At 45.1% G+C, this 24,496-nt stretch overlaps 1 protein-coding gene across 6 annotated transcripts in view; it reads right to left on the bottom strand.

Annotated features, from left to right (window-relative positions):
- Positions 1 to 1,094: 1,094 nt before the first annotated feature.
- pxylp1 (2-phosphoxylose phosphatase 1) overlaps positions 1,095 to 24,496 on the bottom strand; it is a 117,833-nt gene continuing 94,431 nt past the window's right edge. For all 6 annotated transcript variants that reach the window (XM_078410037.1, XM_078410039.1, XM_078410038.1 and 3 more), the window contains 3 exons: positions 21,240 to 21,366; positions 4,078 to 4,217; positions 1,095 to 2,170 (listed from right to left, as the gene is read on the bottom strand). In XM_078410037.1, coding sequence (XP_078266163.1) covers positions 1,242 to 2,170; positions 4,078 to 4,217; positions 21,240 to 21,366 — 1,196 coding nt within the window. In that variant the 3' untranslated portion in view covers positions 1,095 to 1,241. The remainder of the gene's footprint in view (positions 2,171 to 4,077; positions 4,218 to 21,239; positions 21,367 to 24,496) is intronic.

The raw sequence follows: 24,496 nt of genomic DNA, 5'->3' as shown, positions 1-24,496 counted from the left end.
GGATAGGACAGGTACATGGATAGGACAGGTACATGGATGGGACAGGTACATGGATAGGACAGTTACATGGATAGGACAGGTACATGGATAGGACAGGTACATGGATAGGACAGGTACATGGATAGGACAGGTACATGGATAGGACAGGTTCAGAGGGGTAAGGGCCAAACGTTCTATGGTATTGGACGCACAATGCCACTTCTGATCTCATGAGGGGAGAAGAGTCTTTGAAGGAGCTGAAAATGGACCCATACATGCGTGTGAAAGCTTGGTCATTTTCTTTTACCTGCTGGGAGATATTTTCTCTCTACTTCTCTAACTAGTTGTTACCTGTCTAGGTAAAATATAAACCAGTGGAACAATTTAATTCAAAAAAAGGTTGAAAGACAGAGACCTGAAGGGTGTGTTCTTTCATGAGAAAGTGTTGATCAGACAGTCACGGAGTCATACAGCGTGGAAAAAGGCCCATCAGCCCAACTTGCCCACATCGACCAACATGCCCCATGTACACTGGTCACACATGCCCGGTTTGGCCCATTCCCTCCAAACCTTTCCTGTCCATGTACCTGTCTAAATGTCATAGAGTCACAGTGTGGAAACAGGCCCTTCGGCCCAACCTGTCGACACTGACCAACATGCGCCATCCACATTAGTCCCACCTGCCTGCGCTTGGTCCATATCCCTCTAAGCCTGTCCTATCCATGTACCTGTCTAATTGCTTATTGAAAGTTGCGATAGTCCCTGGCTCAACTACCTCCTCCGGCAGCTTGTTCCATATACCCACCACCCTTTGTGTGAAAATGTTACCCCTCAGATTCCTATAAAACCTTTCCCAGCCTTACCTTAATTCTATGACCTCTGGTTCTCAATTCCCCTACTCTGGACAAGAGACTCTGCGTCTGCCAGATCGATGCCTCTCATGATTTTATACACCTCTAAAAAGATCGCCCCCTATCCTCCTGCACTCCAGGGAATAGAATCCCAGCCTCTTTTAAATGTCATTATAGTAATTAGTAATTAATTAGTAGTTAATAATAGTATTACTAATTAAATCCCTGAAAGGCAGAATCATGTCACATTATGGTAAACCAATCCACATGATCTTTTATTGTCACTGGAAATAAAATAACTCTGCTATCGGAGAAGGAATATTGTCATCAAACAGTGTCACAAGTTCCAATTTGTAACAATTAAAATTCACAACACATAGCATTACATTGAATCTCCACCAGTTGAAATATTCAAAACACCCTCCTGTGGCATGCATCGTAATAGTTTGTGCTGTTAAAAACTGCGAACATATCCTTTCGTACAAAATTTACAAAATTCTCGAAGCGGCAGAGGCGTTTGGAATGTGCTTTGAGTCCGGAACAAAACGAGGTCTGGGAGGTGACGTCGTCACCGTTATAAAGGATGCGCACAAAGTTCTTCTTCTTGTCCTTTCCGTTTTGCCAAATTTCGAAGATTAACCGGGCACCGAATCGAGGGAAACTGGCACGGGCGATGCCCAGAGCACTCAGCATGGGCGCCACTGTGACGTCGTGGGCGGAGTAAAGAGCAAGTATCTCTTCCTTCCTCCCCTGCGCGATCCGCTGCATGCGGGCGACGGTCTGGTTTAATATCGGGTGGGTCGCAAGCAGCGCATACTTGTAGTACAGCTTCTTTCTCTGGCGGTCTCGCTCATCCTCCAGCTGGTGGGCCTTGATGGCCCTGAAGTGGTCCAGGTTGATGCAGCCTTGCTGAGTGCAGGGAAACGAGACGTTGTGGCAAAAATGGCACAGCAGCGAATCGATGGGGTTGGCCGCTCTCAACTGCCTCGTGGGGACCCCCACGATCTTTGCCATCTCGATGTACGTCCGCTCCAACACGCTGTTCTTCACGCGCAGGTTGTACTGCCGCCGCTGCTCTTCCTCCAGATAGTGGTTGCGCATGGGGCAGTCGCAGCTGTTGGAGCAGAAAATGGTGCTCCACTGGTGCCGGACCCGAATCTTTCCCCAGTCAAAATTTGGCAACAGACTGTACAGTAGTGCCAGCCCGCTCTCCAGTGTACGGCTCTTCCCCGTCGATTCCACGTAGAGTTGCTTCATAGTCCAGTTGTCGGGCAGCAGCCTGTGCTTCCTAATGTACTTGCTGTGCAAATGTTCCCCATTTAGGAGATGCTGGACTACACCTGCAGGCAAACAACACAAGACTTAACAGAGCCATTTCTAACCTTGCGGCATGGGCGCAGCGGTAGAGTCGCTGCCTCACAGCGCCAGAGACCCGACCACGGGTGCTCTCTGTACGGAGTTTGCACGTTCTCTCCGTGACCTGCGTGGGTTTTCTCCGAGATCTTCAGTTTCCTCCCACACTCCAAAGACGTACAGGATTGTACGTTAATTGGCTTGGTGTAAATGTAACATTGTCGCCCGTGTATGTAGGATAGTGTTAATGTGCAGGGATCGCTGGTCGTTGCAGACTCGGTGGGCCGAAGGTTTAGATTTTAGATTTAGAGATACAGTGCGGAAACAGGCCCTTCGGCCCACCGAGTCCGCGCCGCCCAGCGATCCCCGCACATTAACACTATCCTACGCACACTAGGGACAATTTTGACATATTACCCAGTCAATTAACCTACATACCTGTACGTCTTTGAAGGGCTTGTTTCCGTGTTGTATCTCTAAAGTAAACTAAACATTGGGTTCAAATTACTGTGAGACTTGATCTTTGTTGCAGGCAGGTGGGAGTGTGGAGATTATTATGGATTTGGTGTGGGCAAGTTGGGCCGATGGGCCTGTTTCCTCGTTGTATGACTCTAAGACTATGACTATAACTTGTATGGCCATAACTCAAACATTTGAAAACTAAACATTCATCAGCCTGTGATCAGCCACTGCTATGGTTTTCTGTAAAATGTTGTATCATGAAAGAATGTGCATGTATTGGTATTTTAAAGGGCAATATTTTAATTTAGTTTAGTGATACAGCGTGGAAACAGGCCTGTCGGCCCACCAAGTCCACAACGACCATTGATCACCCATTCACTAGTTCTATGTTAGCCCACTTACGCATCCACTCCTTGCACAATAGGGGCATTTTACAGAGGCCAATTAACTGACAAACTCGCACGTCTTTGGGATGGGGGGCAGGAAACAGGAGCACCCGGAGGAAGCCCACGTGGTCACAGGGAGAATGTGCAAACTCCACACAGACAGCACCTGAAGACAAAATCAAATCCAGGTCTCTGGTGCTGTGAGGCAGCAGCTCGACCAGCTGCGCCACTGTGCCACTTTTATTGAACAATCTGTGTGTGTATTGAGCATGCCGATGATGGTAGTTTATTACCAAGACAAGAATTTCTCTCCACAGACATACACATCATATTCCAAAGATAGACACAAAATGCTGGAGTAACTCAGCAGGACAGGCAGCATCTCTGGATAGAAGGAATGGGTGACATTTCAGAAGGGTCTCGACCCAAAACATCACCCATTCCTTCTGTCCAGAGACGCTGCCTATCCCGCTGAATTTACTCCAGCATTTTGTGTCTATCTTCGGCTTAAATCAGCATCTGCAGTTCCATCCTACAAAAACGTCATATTCCAGTTCTTCTGCTTAACATACTGCCAGAAGGCAGGGCCGTCTTAACGCATGGGCCTGATGGGCACTTGCCTGGGGGCCCACGAGCATAGGGGCCCCATGCTGATCTGTGTATGTTAAGTGACTTGCAATAAATAAATACTACTTTAAAAATGTAGGTTCAATAAGTGCTTCTTTCGCAACATTTTCGGTCCCTAAGTGCTTCTCACAGCGATCTGTAAGTGCTTTTCGCAACAATGTAGCACCCGAAGTCCATCGCTAAGTGCTTTTCGGTAAGTGCTTTTCGCCTGCACGACAGGGGGGGGCTGGTAGGGAAAGGGGGGTGGGGGAGAGTAACGGTAGGGGCCCCAGTACACTGCTTTGCCCGGGGGCCCATAATGCTGTAAAAACGGCCCTGCCAGAAGGGCATGTGCAAGACCCATATCGGGTTTCGCAGGATGAACTATTAACATATTTGTGTTCGCTTGAAACCACGTTGTCATTTTCCCCTAGCCTCACCTGTTTGTGTTAGTTCCCCCATCTCGCAGACAGCGTGGCTGGGAAGGAGTGCAATGTTGTTCAAGGGGCTGTCCAGTTGGCCTTTAGCAGCATTGTTCCTGTTCTTTATAAAGTCTTTCAGCAGCCGGTGAGAAGGTTCCCTTGTAACAGAGAAAGAAAAACACCTTCATAGTCCAGGATGTAAAAGGAGATATTCAAAAAACAACAACAATCTCAGATCAAACTTTAATATGGTGCAAGAGAGTGGTGACATTTTAAGGGAAGCTCCTCTTAAAAATGTTACTGCAGGCTTCTAATGCAAGAGTTTTCTTATTGAGGGGGATGGAGAGGGGCAGGGGTTAGGGGAGGGGGAGGAGGGAGGGAGCGGGGGGGAGGGGGGGAGGGGGAAGAGGGAGGATAAGGGGGGTTGAGGGGGATGGATTGGGTGGGAGGGGCAGGGGGTAGGGGAGGGGGAGGGAGGGAGGAGGAGGGGGGGTGCTGCACCAATGCAGGAGAGGTTTGGGCCCAACGGGTCCACTTGGTCCAGTTTATTATATTGTTTACAATGTACTGTGTTTACATATTCTGTTGTGCTGCTGCAAGTAAGAATTTAATTGTTCTATCTGGGACATGTGACAATAAAACACTCTTGACTCTTTATTTTCCACATACCTCTAGACATCCTAAATCAAGCTACATTCAAAGAAATCCTATCTGTTGTACACTCATTGCTGAAAGGTAAACACAGCACCCAGTTTATTGACATCAGGACCCCACTTGCAGCAAAGAAAAAATCATCTCTACTGCAAGGTAATTCACATCACCTCACCCGCAAGGCAGGACCCACAAGCTTGTCACTGAGCTCCAAGGATGATATTTCAAACTAACCCATATACCAGTGGAATGGACTGTCACCGTAGATTAAATGTCAAAGTCTTAAAGTGGGGCATAAATCTTCTGACCTAGATAAAACTGCACAAATAACTCGTTTACATTTAGGTGCTGCAAGGTGGCGAAGCGGTAGAGCTACTGCTTTACAGCGCCTGAGACCTGGGTTCGATCCTGACTACAGGTGCTGGAGTTTGTATGTTCTCCCCATGATCTGCACGGGTTTTCTCCGGGATCTCTGGTTTCCTCCCACACTTCAAGAACGTACAAGTAGGTTAATTGGCTTGGTATAATTGTAAGATGTCCCGAGTGTGTGCAGGATAGTGTTAGTGCCCGGGGATCGCTGGTCGGCGCCGAAGGGCCTGATATCGCGCTGTATCGCTAAACTAAATCAAACTAATCAGCATGAAGGTGGCTTTTGCCCCGTAACATTACTTAACCAGGTTCTCCAGGGATGCTGCCTGACCCGTTGAATTACTCCAGCACTTTCTACGCAACAATTACTACGCAAGATTCCAGCACCTGCAGTTCCTTGCATCTATGCTCACATTCCACTTGAGTTAAGATCAATTTTCACATGATGCAGCTTTGAAATAAGTCAACACATGGTCACATATTTACCTCAATAGACCACATTAAGAAATTAAGTAAAAGATTGTTTTACAAAATTTTTTTTTTTTTAAAGGAATGGATTAATACTAACCAGTCATATTTTTATTTAAATTCCAGATCATTAGATTGTCTTAGTGAAGATGGAGGATTGAAATCGTTCAACATTAGTATCTAAAGTCCACATTCTGCTCTGTCGGTTTATTAAAAGAAATGCTTGATTAAACTGTAATTGAACTGACAGAACCTCAGCTCAGCGAACTAATCAAGTTAGAGTCATAGAGACCTTGAAGAAGGGTCTCGACCCGAAACGTCACCCATTCCCCTTCTCTCCCTAGATGCTTCCTGACCTGCTGACTTACTCCAGTATTTTGTGTCTACCTTCAATTTAAACCAGCATCTGCAGTTTTTTTCCTACAAAAGTTAGAGGCATAGAGTGGTAGTGTGGAAACAGGCCCTTCGACCCAACTTGCCCACACCGGCCAACATGCCCCATCTACAACAGTCCCACCTGCCGGCATTTGGCCCATATCCCTCCAAACCTGTCCTATCTATGTACCTATCTAACCATTTCTTAAAAGTTGGGATAGTACCTGCTGAATCTCCTCAAGGTATGCCTACTGAAGAAGTTCTCCTCCTCTTTCCGACAGGTGTTCTGTTCCTTTTCATACCGCTAGTGCCCTCTCCCCTGACTCTCAGTCTGAAGAAGGGTCTCAACCCGAAACCTCACCTTTCCATTTTCTCCAGAGTTGCTGCCTGACCCGCTGAGTTACTCCAGCACTTGGTGCCTATCTTCGGTTTAAACCACCATCTGCAATTCCTTATGTGTAGGAAGGAGCTGCAGATGCTGGGTGAAACCGAAGAAAGACACAAAATGCTGGAGTAACTCAGCGGGACAAAATGCTGGAATAACTCTAAAAGAAGGAAAGACACTCTTTAGACTATCGAGACACAGCGAGGAAAAAGGCAGCATGTCTGGAGAGAAGGAATGGGTGACGTTTTGGGTGGAGACCCTTCTTCAGACTCTAGTCTAGTCTGAAGAAGGGTCTCGACCCGAAACGTCACCCATTCCTTCTCTCCAGAGATGCTGCCTGTCCCGTTGAGTTGCTCTGGCTTTATGTGTCTATCTGCAGTTCCTTCCCACACAAGTGAGTAGTTTTTCTCAGAGCCACCAGAGGGCACTCCACAGCCACCAGATCATCACAGCAGAGTGAAAGGATGAAAATCCATGCTTGGGAATGTGGCGTGTAATTTTAAATGATGCTGTTAAGTCTCCTGCTACAAACCCAACTAAAGGAGTCAGTGAAAGCATCTGTATATCTCAAAACTACAGCTTTTTAAATTTCTCATCACATGCTCCATAAGACTGTCTGTGTAACAAAGGCATTAATTTGACAGAAAAGGCACTTCACACACAAACCTGGTTGGGGTGGTGTCTAAAATGATGTTCTGAACTGAAAAATGTCATGTTGGGATACATGATCACTACCTCTGACACAAGTGGTTTTGTCACCAGAAAGTGGCGATCGACACATTAGCTCTATGCCTGCAAGAAAGTCAGTGCTTTAGGACTGGAGCAGGGGACTAAAAGAAGGAAAGACACTCTTTAGACTATCGAGATACAGCGAGGAAAAAGGCCCCTTGGCACATGGAGTCCACGCTGACCAGCGATCACCACACACCATACACTAACCTACACACACTCAGGACATTTTTTACAACTTACCGATGCCAATTAACCTACAAACCTATTCGCCTTTGGAGTGTGGGAGGAAACCAGATCACCTGGAGAAAACCCACGCAGGTCACAGGGAGAATGTACAAACTCCGCACAGACAGCACCCGTGGTCAGGATGGAACCCGGATCTCTGACACTGTAAAGCAGCAACTCCACCACTGTCCCTCGATAGATATTTAAACCCAGCAGTCCCAGACCCCTCGACTACCGCGACGTAGGTTGAAAGATTGGAGCGACTAGGCTTGTATACACTGGAATTTAGAAGGATGAGAGGAGATCTTATCGAAAGGTATAAGATTATTAAGGGGTTGGACACGTTAGAGGCAGCAAACATGTTCCCAATGTTGGGGGAGTCCAGGACAAGGGGCCACCGTTTAAGAATAAGGGGTAGGCCATTTAGAACTGAGATGAGGAAAAACTTTTTCAGTCAGAGAGTTGTGAATCTGTGGAATTCTCTGCCTCAGAAGGCAGTGGAGGCCAATTCTCTGAATGCATTCAAGAGAGAGCTAGGTAGAGCTCTTAAGGATAGCGGAGTCAGGGGGTATGGGGAAAAGGCAGGAACGAGGTACTGATTGAGAATGATCAGCCATGATCACATTGAATGGCGGTGCTGGCTCGAAGGGCCGAATGGCCTCCTCCTGCACCTATCGTCTATTGACTTGATAAATCACACCACACCCATTAAACCCGGTGCAAAATCTATTATCTGTTCAGGCAGACGTTAAAATGTGTCAATAAACCCCAGCAAATATGAGGTGCAGGCCCCAGCAGTACAGAAGTTATTGGTTTCAGACACAGAAAAAGCAGGATAGAAATGGTATCTTCAACCCACTACAAAAGCAAAGGGATCGCCTGCACATTGGCCTCACCCCTCCCACAGAAAGTGCTGAGATGACAGGCTGGCCGCAAATCACCCCGCTTGTTCTCTCGAGCATGAAATGGGTTTTAAAGTGTCAGAGAAAGAAAGCCACAGAATGTGTGTGGGGGGGGGGGGGGGGGGGGGGGTGGAGAATCAGAAACAAATTAGTGGCAATTTGAAATGGAGGCGAATTCCTGCTGATCTCCACTCTCTTACAACCGTCACTCGATTTCACACTTCAATCATTTTTGCTTTCTTCCTTAACGCTCTTCTCCGGCGCAAACTAAAATGGAAAGATCCTTTCAACACTAGAATGGAGCACTCCTGTGGCCGGCCTCTAACCCATCTCAAAGTTTCTGTCTTTGGTCCGTCTGTGAATATTTCTTTACTTCCTCAGCCTGAGGGCGTGCAGTGTAGGTTTACTAGGTTAATTCCCGGAACGGCGGGACTGTGATATGTTGAAAGACTGGATCGACTAGGCTTGTATACACTGGAATTTAGAAGGATGAGAGGAGATCATATCGAAAGGTATAAGATTATTAAGGGATTGGACACGTTAGAGGCAGGAAACATGTTCCCAATGTTGGGGGAGTCCAGAACAAGGGGCCACAGTTTAAGAATAAGGGGTAGGCCATTTAGAACGGAGATGAGGAAAAACTTTTTCAGACAGAGAGTTGTGAATCTGTGGAATTCACTGCCTCAGAAGGCAGTGGAGGCCAATTCTCTGAATGCATTCAAGAGAGAGCTAGATAGAGCTCTTAAGGATAGCGGAGTCAGGGGGTATGGGGAGAAGGCAGGAACGGGGTACTGATTGAGAATGATCAGCCATGATCACATTGAATGGCGGTGCTGGCTCGAAGGGCCGAATGGCCTCCTCCTGCACCTATTGTCTATTGTCTATTGAGATCCCACAGTCGATCAGATGTTCCCATTCCATTTTGCTGGAAGTTTGAACCACAACTGTCTGTACAGAGTTTGTACGTTCTCCCTGTGACCTGTGTGGGTTTTCACCGAGATCTTCGGCTTCCTCCCACGCTCCAAAGACGTACAGGTTTGTTGGTTAATTGGCTTGGTGTTAATGTAAATATTGTCCTTTGTGGGTGTAGGATAGTATTAATATGCGGGGATCGCTGGTCAGCGCGGACCGGGTGGGCCGAAGGGCCTGTTTCCGCGTTGTATCTCTAAACTAAACTAAAATTTAAACAGGCCAGGTGTTCGAAGGCTCAAAAGTCAAGAGTATTTAACTGCCATATGTACCGTCGATGTAACTGAAATTATACGTTCATTCGTTCTAGGAGAAGAACTAGGCCATTCGGCCCATCATGTCTACTCCCCCATTCAATCATGGGTTGATCCATCTTTCCGTCTCAACCCCCTCCTCCTGCCTTCTACCTCATAAACCCTGATGCCCTTACTTATCAAGAATCTGTCAATCTCCGCCTTAAAAAATATCCATTGACTTGGCTTCCAAAGCTGTCTGCGGCAATGGATCCCACAAGTTCACCACCCTCTGAAATTCTTACTTGCAGCTGCATAACAGGCCAGTAAACATGATGTACATAGATACTATACAAGAAATAAACATTTCATAAATAACCCTATTACTACTTCAAAGGAACCCAAAGTCCTCAGTGCAAAGGAAAGCAATTTGTTGTTGAAGTTAGTATTGTGTGGTGTTCAGGAGTGTGATGGAAGAAGCTGTTATTAAACCTGGAGGTCACAGTTTTCAGGCACCTATACCTTCCAGATGGTAGGTGTGAAATGAAAGCATGGCCAGGGGATGGTGTGGGTTGTTGATGATACCATTTTTGAGGCAGGATACTGCCATTTTTGAGGCAGCGCGTCCTGTAGATCCCTTTGAAGGTTGGAACACGAGGAGCAAACTGAACATAGCGATCACAACGGCAACAGAAAATGCTGGGAAAACTCGGAACAACAGCATCCATGTAGGGAAAAATGGAGTTACCTTTCAGGGTTGATGACGTTTCAGATGGATCGCACCATTTTGATCCTTCCACTGTGTTTCCTCCAAGGACGTATGTCCTCCCAATCCCTGTAACTTTCTCTGCTCTGTAACCCTCTCAGTTCTTCCAATGTTAACCAATTACTTCTGGAGTCATACAGCGTGGAAACAGACCCTTTGGCCTAATTTGCCCACACCGCCCAACATGCCTCTTCTACTCTATCCCAAGCACCTGCATTTGGCCCATATCCCTCTAAACCTGTCCTATCCATGTACCTGTCCAAATGTTTCTTAACCATTGCGATAGTACCTGCCTCAACTACCTCCTCCGGCGGCACATTCCATATGCCCACCACCCTGACAAAGTTGCCCCTCAGGTTCCTATTAAATTTTTTCCCCCCTCCCGCCCTTAAACCTATGTCCTCTGGTTCTCACCATTCACAACACTGCCTTCAACTGTCAAGGCCCAAATGTGGCAGAGGGTGAGCTTTAGGGATTGAATTTGTAATTCAAACACTTACTAAGTTAAACAGCAGGATGACACGAATTAAAGACTTAGGAAGGCCCCAAAGATATTTCCATGGAAAGAAAATACATCAGTTGTTTGTGATTTTCTGATCCCTGGGAAGTTCATACTCTCAAACCCACTGAGTGATTAAGCTCACATCTGACTGCCAGTATCTTAGATACTCCTGGAATCCTTCAATCCTGTGTCAAAACCACTAGGTCCTCGCACTAATAAGTTTCCATCCTTTTCTCCTCTAATGCCGTGAACATGACGCGACAAAGAGAATAAACAAATCTTCACGTAATAATCAAGTAATTCATAAAATAACAAACCAGCACATAGAGAGACACAAAATGCTGGAGTAACTCAGCGGGACAGGCAGCATCTCTGGATAGAAGGAATGGGAGACGCTTCGGGTCGGGACCCTTCTTCAGCCTTCTTCCCTTCCAAAGATGTGCAGGCTTGTAGGTTGTAGGACGTTCTTTTAGGAAGGATATGAGGAGCAATTTCTTTAGTCAGAGGGTGGTTAATCTGTGGATTTTTTTGCCACAAAAGGCTGTGGAGGCCAAGTCCGTGGATATTTTTACGGCAGAGATAGAAAGATTCTTGATTGGTACAGGTGTCTGAGGTTATGGGGAGAAGGCAGGAGAATGGGGTTAGGAGGGAGAGATAGATCAGCCATGATTGAATGGCGGAGTAGACGATGGGCCGAATGGCCTAATTCTACTCCGATTCCTTATGACCTTATGAAACATCACCCATTCCATCTAACCAGAGATGCTGACAGTCCTGCTGAGTTACTCCAGCGTGTTGTGGGCTGTGCGTGTCGGTCGCCTCGGCAGGGGTCGAGCTGCCTGTCCGTGGGTGCGGGGGGAAGAGAGTGGAAGTTTTGTTGCCCTCCATCACAGTGAGGGGGTGTTTGGAGTCACTGTGATGGATGTTTGTGTTGGGGTCGTGTGTCCTGCGTTCTTTTCTTTTTTTTTGCTGTGTTTTGTGACTGCTGAAATTTCGTTCGGTATTTATACCGAATGACAATAAAGTTCTGTTCTGTTCTGTTCTTGTGTCTATCTTCAGTGTATAACCAGCGTCTGCACTTCCTTCGTACACAACGCATGGAGAGAAGCAGACAAAGAAAGCTCAATGGGGATTCTCAAGGATTTGCTAAAATAAGAAAATAAATCATTGAGTCAGGACTGACCATCAGCATAAAGCCTATCTGTCAGGGAAAAGCAGCAGCATCCAACCAAAAGGGAATTCCCTGTGACTATCTGACCACAGCAATCAGAAGACGTACAGGTATGTAGGTTAATTGGCTGGGTAAAATGTAAAAATTGTCCCTAGTGGGTGTAGGATAGTGTTAATGTATGGGGATCACTGGGCGGCACGGACTTGGAGGGCCGAAAAGGCCTGTTTCCGGCTGTATATATGTGATATGATGATGATAATTACAACTCATTGTTCTCTTGGCATTGCAATGCATTTTGATCCCATGTTCATGTATATTTTTGTGCCGAGGAAGCTTAACCTATTCTGAAAGGATTTCAGTGTCTCATACGAATATTTAAGCAAATCTAGAAGGTAGCAAATACATCTCAGAGTCTGCATCTTCAGAATACTGACTCTTCTGGGGCTCACAAATCCAGTCAAACACAGCAGATACATCGATAAATCCCCAATTGAAAGAATGGGAAACGATATGCTCTCTCAAACCATTTCTAAATCTCCTTTTTACCGTGACTGCAATGTAAGCCGTGATCCTATTCTGTTAAACAGTGGCTGCTCATGTCTGACATTCACAATACAGTAAAGTGGAGCAGATCTCTCATTAAAGCATGGAGGCGCAGTGGTGAAGTTGCTGTTTTACAGCGCCAGAGACCCAGGTTCGATCCTGATTGCAGGTGCTGTTTGTACAGAGTTTGTACATTCTCCTTGTGACCACGTGGGTTTTCTCCGGGTGCTCCAGTTTCCTCCCACATTCCAAAGATGTGCAGGCTGGCAGGTTAATTGGCTTCGGTAAAAATAGTCCCGAGTGTGTAGGTGAGTGCGAGTGTACAGGGATCGGTGTGCCAAAGGGACTGTTTCCACGCTGTTTCTCTAAACTCAAAACTCTAAATGATCTTTACCCAGACGTTGGGAATCACGTTACATTATGTTGTGATGAAGGTAGTGCTAGTTACTCCAACAGTTTTGTGTCTTATTTTATATAAACCAGCATCTGCAGTTTCTTGTCTCTACTTAAGATACCATCAATGGCTTAAAGAAAAGTCTCCAAAGCACTAATGATGCAGGCTTTTTCCCAGGGTACTAGAGACCACAAGCGAGAGGGGAAAGTCCACACTGAAGCAACACCCAAGAAGGTACACCAACGCCTCTACTTCCTCAGGAGACTGAGGAGAATCAGTGTGTCTTTAACGACTCCAACGACTCCTACAAATTCATACTGAGCGTTGCATCACAGCTTGGTTTGGGAGCAACTCTGCCCAGGACTGCAATTGTAGATGGAGCCCAGTCCATCAGACAGATCAGACCGGGCACTATTCACTCCATCTACACTTTACAATGCCTCAGGAAAGCAGCCAATAATAACCAAAGACCTTTTCCCGCTTGCTTGATCTTTCTCCCTGCCCCGTGGTGGCTTCAAACCGTTGGTCGGTGTGGGCACATTGGGCTGAAGGGCCCGTTTCCACCCTGCATGACTCTATAATGAACACGTGGGCCAAAAGAAGTCTGATGCAGCACACAACAGCAAATTCATCTGAACAGCATATTTAATCAACATATGGCATGTATTCTTCTCACTAACGGCACCAGAATCACACTTCCACAAGGGTGCTGTTGGCAGCACAGTCTGGGCTGCCGTTCTGGATCTGGAACACTTTCCCTGCTTTAACTTTCTCTGACAAATAACAGCCTTCTCTGTATCATTCCCAGGCAAAAATAAATGCCAGTTTATGTCTACAGTCGGTGTGTGGATTCCACACAGAGCTTTCATTTAATAAGATGTTGCTGTAATTATATTTTACATTGGAAGTGTGAGAGGAAGGGACAACAATCAGCTGGAATGCAAACCTGTCTAATGTTTCATGGCAACAAAATTTATCAAAGATGAAAGACTGCGATTGGGCTTTATTTACCCAGACATCACAACGCACCGCAGAGCTCTAATTACACATGACTGCCAAGCGGCTATCTTGCATCTCTGTGCAAAGATAAGTGAGGTGGTGAGAGTCACAAGTAGGTGTTTAGTTGTAGTTTAGAGATACAGCGCGGAAACAGGCTCTACGGCCCACCGAGTCCACGCCGACCAACAATCCCCGCCGCACTCTAACACCATCCGACACACACTAGGGACAATTTACAATTATACCAAGACCAATTAGCCTTCAAACCTGCACGTCGTTGGAGTGTGGGAGGAAGCCGAAGCTCCCGGAGAAAAGAGTGGAGTGCCACCAGGATCAGTCCTGGGGCCTCAATGTTTTACAATGTAGATATAAAAGACGCAAAATACTGGAGTAACTCCGGGACAGGCAGCATTTCTGGAGAGAAGAAATGGGTGGCATTTTCATTAGGTCATAAGGAATCGGAGTAGAATTAGGCCATTCGACACATCAAGGCTACTCTGCCATTCAATCATGGCTGATTTATCTCTCCCTCCTAACCCCATTCTCCTGCCTTCTTCCCATAACCTCTGACATCTGTACTAATCAAGAATCGGGTCTCGACCCGAAACGTCACCCATTCCTTCTCTCCCGAGATGCTGCCTGACCTGCTGAGTTACTCCAGCATTTTGTGAATAAAGAATCTATCTATCTCTGCCGTAAAAAAATATCCACTGACTTGGCCTCCGCAGCCTTCTGTGGCAAGGAATTCCACAGATTCACCACCCTCTGACTAAAGAAATTGCTCCTCATCTCCTTCCTAAAGGACCTCTGGGACTAGAGGTCAAGGCCTCAAAATTAAAGTCCTTTAATTCTGAGGCAATAACCTCTAGTCCTTGACTCTCCTACTAGTTTTGGATCGAGACCCTTCTTCAGACTGAGAACCTCTCAGCCTCTCAACCTGAAGCAGGGTCTCGACCAGAAATGTCACCCATTCCTTCTCTCCAGAGATGCTGCCTGTCCCGCCCGCTGAGTTACTCCAGTATTTTGTGTCTATCTTCGGTGTGAACCAGCACCTGCAGTTCCTTCCTGCACTAAAAGGTCTTGGACTGTCACGAAAGCCAGTTTGGTCAAGAGCACTGTATGACACCAAGACAATTCCATCGGATTATCTTGAATGACTTAGTCTTTGACATAGCAATGAATTAAAAAGCGCCCCTTGCATGTATTGAGGAAACAGTTATTCCTTTTCCGCCGCATGGTTCCAACCCATAACTCTTTATTTCCCCCTCTTTCTTGCCTCTATCTTGCATGAATAACGGCACACTGCTTTTTAAGCTCCAGTTTAAAGTCTTGGCAAAAGTCTTCTCGTACATCATGCAAATGGAGAATTATTGAGAGAGATTTTTTTTGTGGAAAATGCCTGGTGCAGTGTTTGAATCTCAAAACATTTTTTAGCTAACCTGGGAGATGGATTTAAAATCACCTGTCAAATGATTCTCCAGCTTCAAGGTTGATATGTATAATTTATTGTACTATATCAGCTGCTCTGTTGCTCCCTTGCACAGTGCAGATGTGTTTTATTTATTAGGGGACAGCGATCTGATCATTGCAACTGGGATAAATAATCCATGGTGGATTATTCCAGGAAAGGGGGCTGACCGCTTAAAAAAAAAGAGCGGAATGAGAATTTCTTCTGAAAAAGCCTGTGTGTCTTTGAAATTCTTCAAACTTGGAGAGGGTTTAGTAGGACAAAAAGAACAGTAATGGTCTCATTTAGTTTAGAGACACAGCACAGACACAAGGCCTTTGGCCCACCGAGTCCGCGCCGACCAGCGATCCCTGCACACTAACACTAGCACTATCCTACACACACCAGGGATGAATTACAATTTTACCAAGCCAATTAGCCTACAAACCTGTACGTCTTTGGAGTGTGGGAGGAAGCCAAACCATCAACTGCAGTTCCGTGAATCTCCTTTTTAAGAACCGGGGGGGCGGGGGCATATGTTCAAGATGAGAGGGGAAAGATTTAACAGGAACCAGAGGGGCAATGTTTTCCACACTCAGAATGGTGGGTTTATGGAATGAGCTACCAGAGAAAGTAGCTGAGGCTGAAACAATTACAACATTGAAAAGACAGTTGGACAGGTACATGGATAGGAACGATTTAGAGGGACATGGGCCAAGCACAGTCATACAGGAGGTGCTCAAGTAGGAAACCTAGTTGGCATAGTTGAGTTAGGCTGAAGGGCCTGGTTTGATGCTGCTATGATTCTACGGCTGTAAACTTTGCGTGTGCCTATAAATAATTTGCATGCCTTTTGGAAAACAAGCATTCGGTATTCTGAAGCATTTAAAAGGCATTACGGAATATGGGAAAAGTTGGCTTCGACCATCAGTGTACCTACCACAAACAGTAGTGCTGAACTACAATCTATCCCTTTGATGACCCACGGACTATCCCTGATCGCACTTTGCACTAAACGTTATTCCCTTATCATGTATCTGTACACTGTAAAATGAGTGATTGTAGTCATGTATTGTCTTTCTGCTGACTGGTTAGCACGCCACAAAAAGCTTTTCACTGTACCTTGGTACACGTAACAATAAACTAAACCAATCTATAATGTCCCTCTGGTGTTAATAGAAGATGAACTGTACAGCCAGTGGAAGGAGTAGCAACTCATCCAAGTGAAAACACAAGGCCTTGGCACTGGCAATGCCTGATTAAAGTAAATCTGATACAGAACTTTCTGAGATGTCTGCAGATCTTTCCAGTCTATGTTTTACAAGAAAGATATGTTATGCCTTTGAGGACTGGTTTTAATTTATATCAAGAAATACTGAAAGAAGTTTATTGTGGATAACTTATACAAAAGATCAACACTGCTTACTTTGGCATTTAAAATACTGGAATGAACATGCTACTGGCTCTAACTTGGAATAACTTACCGTAAAAGACCATTAATCTATTGCCTTATGAACTTTCTGAAGACTTCCAGGATTAAGAACAGCTTCTTCCCAACAACCACCAGCCTCTTAAACACTAAAAGGAATAGATTGGGTAGATGCACAAGAGTCTCTTGCCCAGAGTAGGGGAATCTAGGACGAGAGGACATAGGTTCAAGGTGAATGGGGAAAGGATTTAATAGGAATCTGAGGGGTAGCTTTTTTACACAAAGGGAGGTGGGTGTATGGAACAAACTGCCAGATGAGGTAGTTGAGGCTGGGACTATCCCAACATTTAAGAAATAGTTAGACAGGTACATGGATAGGACAGGTTTGGAGGGATATGGACCAAGCGCAGGCAGGTGGGACTAGTGTAAGCTGGGACATGTTGGTTAGTGTGGGCAAGTTGGCCCGAAGGGCCTGTTTCTACACTATGACTCCACAAAACTATAACTAAACTATGAACTCTCTTGATAGACATAAAAAGTTGGAGTAACTCAGTGGGACAGGTAGCATCTCTGAGGAGAAGGAATGGGTGACGTTTTGGGCCGAGACCCTTGCACTAAGGACTTAGGGTTTTTTGCTCTAATTATTTTATTTTTGTCTATTATGTTATCCATGCGTACTGCGTTTACTGGCCTGTTATACTGTTGCAAGTAAGAATTTCATTCGGCAATTTTTGGACATATGACAAATAAACAAAGAGAGACAAAATGCCAGAGTAATTGCTCTTGACTCTTGAAACAGTCATTCTTTTCAGCCTTCATAAACGAAGTATGGCCTCGCAGTGTAATAAAAGAGAATTTGCGGATGCAGGAATATTGAGCAAAGAACAAAGCGCTGGAGGTACTCAGCAGATCAGGCACCATCTGTGGGGGACAGACCACATTTTGGTTCAGGACCCTTTTTAGACTGATCAGACAGAATAAAAAATATATATTTTTTACAATGGCTTCCAGGATTCATCATGTTTGAAAGAATGGTCTCAGGCATCAATATAAGACAAGGTTTAAACCTTGGTACATTGATGAAGAAAAGTAAAGAAAATCTGGTCATGTCAAACAGAAGGAAAGCTGGACAAAAGCAGAGTTAATAATTCAGATCAATGACCTTTCAACAAAATTGGTTGCCAAGAAAGGCAAAGAAAAGGGAACATCTGTGTAACATTTATTCATCATTTCTTATTTATGTATCTTCATACTTACCTTTTGTTATTCACCACTATCTTTACCTCCCGTTCACCCAACTCTTTCATCCCTTCTGTGATTTAATCTGCTCTGAAGGACATTCTAGTTTATTTTTGTTTAATATCGTCAGGGGTACCGAAGTAGAAATGAGGAAACACGGAAACTCTGGTTTATACCAAAGATAAACACAAAGTAACTCAGTGGGTCCGAATCTCTGGGGAAAAAGAATGGGTGACGCTTTAGGTCGGAACCCTTCTTCAGACTAAAACCCTTTTCAGCGGGTTTGTTGTGAATGTTGTACTTCGTGGTCCGGTATCTGTTATACCTTTGGTGAGACTCTGGACGGACCACGAGTACACATGTTTAGAAAGTTATCATGGTGGAGCTTACATCCAGGCTGTTTATTCCGTGGCCACCTGGAACCAGAGTGGCCACCTAATCACCTCATTCCCTTATATACATGTTACCACACAGGCAAACAAAGTAGTCCTTGTGCTACAACAAAGTAGTCCCTGCAATATCACAACAGTGAAAAAATCAGCACTACAGTGAAAAGCTTGTTTGTTGTACACTATCCAGTCTATACATGATTACAATCAAGCATTCCACAGTGTATAGATGCACAATAAGGTTTAGTAGAAGATAGTCCAGTAAAGTCTAATTAAAGATAGTTCAGAAGGTCTCCAGTGAGGTAGATGGTCGGTTAGGACCATTCCTTAGTTGTTGATAGGATGATTCGGTTGCGTGATAACAGCTGGGAAGAAAGTGTCCCTGAATTTGGAGGTGTGCGTTTTCAAACTTCTGTACCTCTTGCCTGACGGGAGAGGGGAGAAGAGGGAGTGACCGGGCTGAGACTCATCCTTGAATATGTAGGTGGACTTGCCAAGGCAGTGTGAAGTGTAGATGGAGTCAATGGAAGGGAGGTTAGTTTGTGTGATGGTCTGGGCAGCGTCCACATCTCTCTGCAATTTCATGCGGTCTTGGATGGAGCTGTTCTCAAACCGTGCTGCGATGCATCCCGATAACGTGCTTTCTACAGTGCATCTGTAGAAGGAGGTGAGGGGGTTTTGGGGATATCATAAGATCATAAGTGATAGGAGCAGAATTAGGTCATTCAGCCCATCGTCTACTCCACCATTCAATCATGTCTGATCTATCTCTCCCTCCTAACCCCATTCTCCTGCCCTCTCCCCATAATACCCCTGGCACCCGTACTAATGACATGCCAAACTTCCTAAGCCTTCTAAGGAAGTAGAGGCGTCGGTGTGCTTTTTTGATCCTTGCTTCGATATTGCTAGTCCAGGCCAACCTGCTGGTGATGTTGAAAATCAAAAAAAAAATGTAGATGCTGGAAATCTAAAGTATAATTAGAATACGCAGCAACCCAGCAACGTTTGTGGAAAGAGGAACAGAGTTAATGTTTCAGGATCAGAATCTTCCATCAAATCCCTCATCAGGATATTGCCTGGGAAGGGGTGGGGGGTGGGAAGGGGCTCCTTTGTCGAGAGACTGAGTATGTTTGTATCTGGAGTGGAGAAGGCTGAGGGTCACAAGGTCATAGATCATGTGTTAGAAGCAGAATTAGGCCAGTCAGTTTATCAAGCCAACTCCGCCATTCGATCGTCTCTCCTCCCTAACCCCATTGTCCTTCTCCCCTGAACCCCCGACACCCATCCTAATCAAGAATCTATATATCTCTGCTTTAAAAATATCCATTGACTTGGCCTCCACAGCCTTCTATGGCAAATAATTCCACTTACACCACCATTTGACTAAAGAAATTCCCCCTCAACATCTTCCTAAAGGAACATCCTTTAATTCTGAGGCTATGACCTCGAGTTCTAGACACTCTAGTGGAAACATCCTCTCCACATCCACTCTCTGTCCGAGCCTTTCAGTAACTTTCAATGAGGTCCCCCCTCATCCTTCTAAATTTCAGCGAGTACAGGCCCTGTGCTGTCAAAAGAGGGGAGGCTGGTTGCAAAGAAACTGGGGAGAATGTACAAACTCCATACAGACAGCACCCATAGTCAGGATCAAACCCGGGTCTCTGGCACTGTAAGGCAGCAACTCTACCACTGCGCCACCGTGCCACCCCTTTTTATTTACATATCTTTTATCAACTGTTATATTATCCATTATAATTTTTGTTATTTTACCAGCGATAGGCTTTGATATGCTTTAATCAACAAGGATGTCATTCATTTCCCTCAATATTCCAGCATTTGCAAATTAACTACTAGTCCTGTTTCATCATATCATCGTTGTTCCAGTCTGTAAGATTCAATTGGTAATTTTGCCCGATCTTTGGGTTAAGACGGGCTGCTGTTTAAAGTGGTGAATATGCACATCCTCTGGTCAGTTTTACTGCTGTATTTTTGGCAATGTCAGATGTAATTATCTTAGTTCTAATGCTTTAATCAACAAGGATGTCATTCATTTCCCTCAATATTCCAGCATTTGCAAATTAACTACTAGTCCTGTTTCATCATATCATCGTTGTTCCAATCTGTAAGATTCAATTGGTAATTTTGCCCGATCTTTGGGTTAAGACGGGCTGCTGTTTAAAGTGGTGAATATGCACATCCTCTGGTCAGTTTTACTGCTGTATTTTTGGCAATGTCAGAGGTAATTATCTTGGTTCTAATTGATATTTAACATCCTCAGCTTCCAGTGACACATTTAGCAAACTCCCTCACTGCGAACTGCTGATCACAGCAATCAGACATGCAGTAACGTGTAGGAGAGAACGGCGATGCACGTTTAAATCGAAGATAGACACAAAATGCTGGAGTAACTCAGCGGGACTGGCAGCATCTCTGGAGAGATGGAATGGGTGACGTTTCGGGTCGAGAACCTTCTTCAGACAGTATACATACAGTAACAATTGACACTAAAACTGGAGAAGCAGTGACAGAAATTATCTTTAAAAAATAAATTAATATATTTTAATACATCATTTAGTTTTAGTTTTAGAGAAACAGCGCGGAAACAGGCCCTTCGGCCCACTGAGTCCGTGCCGACCAGCGATCCCCGCACATTAACACTATTCAATACAGACTAATTTACTATACTGAAACTAAATTTACATTTATACCAAGCCAATTAGCCGACAAACCTGTACGTCTTTGTAGTGGGAGGAAACCGAAGATAACGGAGAAAACCCACGCGGTCACAGGGAGAACGTACAAACTCTGTACAGACAGCACCCGTAGTTGGGATCGAACCTGGGTCTCTGGCGCTGTGAGGCAGCAAATCTACCGCTGTGTCACCATGCCACCTCTATATGGACATATTCTGGAATATATTTTCATCAATCACCATTGTCATTAGATCGAGACAATGTAATACTGAACAAAAACAGGATATAAATGAACTTACCTGTCAGGGATCAGCGTACAGTCAATGGCAGGTGCTTTCGTTTTTGGAATGGCGTAGAGTGGATATCGGTCACCATGGCGAATCATAACATGAACCGATAGTAACTTGTAGTCTGGTGGTGCATGTCCTAAGGATGTAGGAACCGGTCAACAATTAATACCTGGTATTACCAACAGAGCAAAATTACTTACAATCTACAAACTACAATCAATGTCCTAGTTTTAGCTTTTGTTCAGAAATACACCTGTGGAAACAGGCAGTTGCCAGAGAATCGGCCGTGACCTGTACAAATTTATTAGTGTTGAGAACACCAAGTCTGGTTACAATAGTCTCTGGCATCTGCTTGATTAAGTTAATGGTCAATCTAAGCACACTTTGAAAAAACAGGTTTTATGCACTTCAGTGCCTCCTGGTGGTCAGAGATTCTTATTCACCCAGCAGAGAAAAAAAAACAATAGCTGGATAATGGCAGGGGAGGATGATAGGAGCTTTACCTCCCACCAGAAACACTCTTCCAACCATGTAAATCAGATTGGCCTCCTCAAAATATTCCTCACGCAGCAAACAGAGATAAAATGTCATCGGAGACAGTAAGACTGGTCGGAGAACTGAGAAGGGGGAGGGACGGAGAGAGAGAGGGAAAGCAAGGGTTACTTGAAGTTAGAGAAGTCAATGTTCATACCGCTGGGGTCAACACCTTTGCAGTGGCTCCCTGTCCTCTCTCACATCGCCCCTCCCAGCATGCGCAGACGGGAGAGGATGTTGAAAGATTGGTGCACCATCGAGGCTAACCCTGACCTTCCCAACCATGCTGACTTGAACAATCTGCCCAACATGCGCCCGAAATCCCGCAAACCCTTCTGGTCTTCAGCAAAATCCCTGGAAGACTTTGACCCCAAGACTGAGTGGCGCAGAGCCTGGAAAGATGCCAACACCAACAGAGAGGTTATCACAGACCCCACAGTGAAACCACCGTGATTTGACCTCCATCGCAAGCAATGGCTAACCCTGAACAGGATCCGCAGGAGTTGCGGAGGGAATGGTCTCTGCAGAAAGCGGAAAGGGGCCGAGACGGGAAAATGTGGCAAGTGGTGCGATCCCGTTGGAGGTGGCGAAAATGTCGGAGGATTGTGTGCTGTATGCGTCGGCTGATGGAGTGGAAGGTGAGGACTGATGTGAGAGGGGAACCCCCGTTCCCTGAAGAATGAGGGCATCTCTGATGTCCTGGTGTGGAACACCTCATCGTGGGCGAAGATATGGCGTGGACAAAGGAATTGAGAGTAGGGGATAGAGAAATAACCCTCTTACGACTGCAGGGCGGGGGGGGGGAGGGAGGAGATAACCCTGTTATTATTCCCAATTCCTCTGATGCACCACATCTACGGCCAAGCGTCTTGACCCAAAATGTCACCCATTCCTTCGCTCCAGAGATGCTTCCTGTCCCGCTGAGTTACTCCAGCATTTTGTGTCTATTATTAGAAATTACAATAATACACAAATTGCGCTAACTTTTTAAATGCTTACAGAACGCAAAAAAAAAGACATGGGACAAACACACCTGATTAAGTAGAAACAGTCATATCTTCAACCAACTTTTTTTTAAGTCGAAAAATGAACTGTTATTTTACAATTCATGAGATATTGAAACTTTGAGGCAATTATGTCCCATGCATGGAATTTTTTTACCTTTGTTTGAGTGCAAGGGATGCAATGAGGCAGCAACTCTGAATTAGAATGCATTAAACTTTGTGTAATAAAATGCAAAATTGTAATGGGTTTTCCTTTGCTTTAATGGCAAGAATAGTTTGCAAGTCTGTGGAGAGGCAGCAAATCATCACCGACTTCAGACTTATGCATTTAACACCATACAAGCCCAATCTATTTAATGCTGTTAAAATCTCCATTATTTCTTCATGCAGAGTACAGGCCATTATTTTCCGCTTGAAAATCTGTCGCTGGAAACTCAACTGTATCACAAAAATATTGTGTGCGCTCACCGACCGGTACTTATATCACATACAGTTCACTCGCTCGCATGAATATGCAATTCCAAGTGTAAATTTGCATAAACACTATAAGAAATTTACATGCAACACCGTTAAGGTAATAGGAATTAAGAGGAGCGCTAAATAGCTGCTAAATTAGAAACTAATCCAGCAAAAGATACACATTTAAATTCTGTGTTTGTACTCCATATCTCCCTTCTCTGCAAGTGAAAATGGTGTGTATGCCTGTGATATCTTCAAACTGTCCAATCTTCCACGCAGAAAAAAACATTTTCAGAATTGCTGGTAAAGAATATTAATATCAACGTCTTCAGTGCTTGGTGCTCAAATAACATCCTTCCTCTCATTCACCTCTCAAACCAAGTCTAAACCCTATGCACGGCATCCACATGCAACTATATCAGTGGCGATTGACTGCAAAAGTCCTACTGAAAGTCAAAAATACTATTGAGGACAGGCCAAGGGTACCAGCATCCCTTCGGTTTATCTTATGGGTCTCTTATGTAAATAAACCCATATTCACGGCTAACATTTTTCATTTTTGACAAATGGAAATACTGATATAATTCCAGTCAGAACTCAGAACCAGAATCCTCTCACCTTCATCAATAACACAGCTCGGCCAGACTTGCCACTCCACCAGCTTGAGTTCAAGCTCATCTACAAACTCCACAGGCAACCGTTCTTTTCTATATTGCTCGCCTTCACACTGGGCTGGGAATCTTCCAGCTATACTTGGCCTACGCGATCTTCCAGTTGCCAAACATTTTAACTCCCCTTCCCACTCCCGTGCTGACCTTTCGGTCCTGGGCCTCCTCCACTGTCAGAGTGAGGCCAAAGGCAAATTGGAGGAACAGCACCTCATATTTCGCTTGGGCAGCTTACAACCCAGCAGCATGAACATTGATTTCTCTAACTTCAAGTAACCCTTGCATTCCTTTTCTCTCTCCGTCCCTCCCCCACACTAGTCATCTTGCTAATGTCACCGTTTATGTCCCTTTGTTATCAGCTTGTTCCCAGCCAACAATGGACCATTGTGGGCTCCACCTTTCCCGAGTCATCGATGCAGTCTCTGCTTTGTTCTGTACCTTCTCATACCTCTAGATTCCCCTTCCCTGGCTCTCAGTCTGATGAAGGGTCTCGACCCGAAAACGTCACCTGTTCCTTTTCTCCAGAGTTGCTGCCTGGCCTGCTGAGTTACTCCAGCTTTTTGTGTCTATCTTCTTTCCGGGTATTTTAGTCCCTTTCAGC

This window comes from Rhinoraja longicauda, chromosome 13, assembly GCF_053455715.1.
Source record: "Rhinoraja longicauda isolate Sanriku21f chromosome 13, sRhiLon1.1, whole genome shotgun sequence".
Lineage (NCBI taxonomy): Eukaryota > Metazoa > Chordata > Chondrichthyes > Rajiformes > Arhynchobatidae > Rhinoraja > Rhinoraja longicauda.
This window is presented reverse-complemented; position numbering and strand designations above follow the sequence as displayed.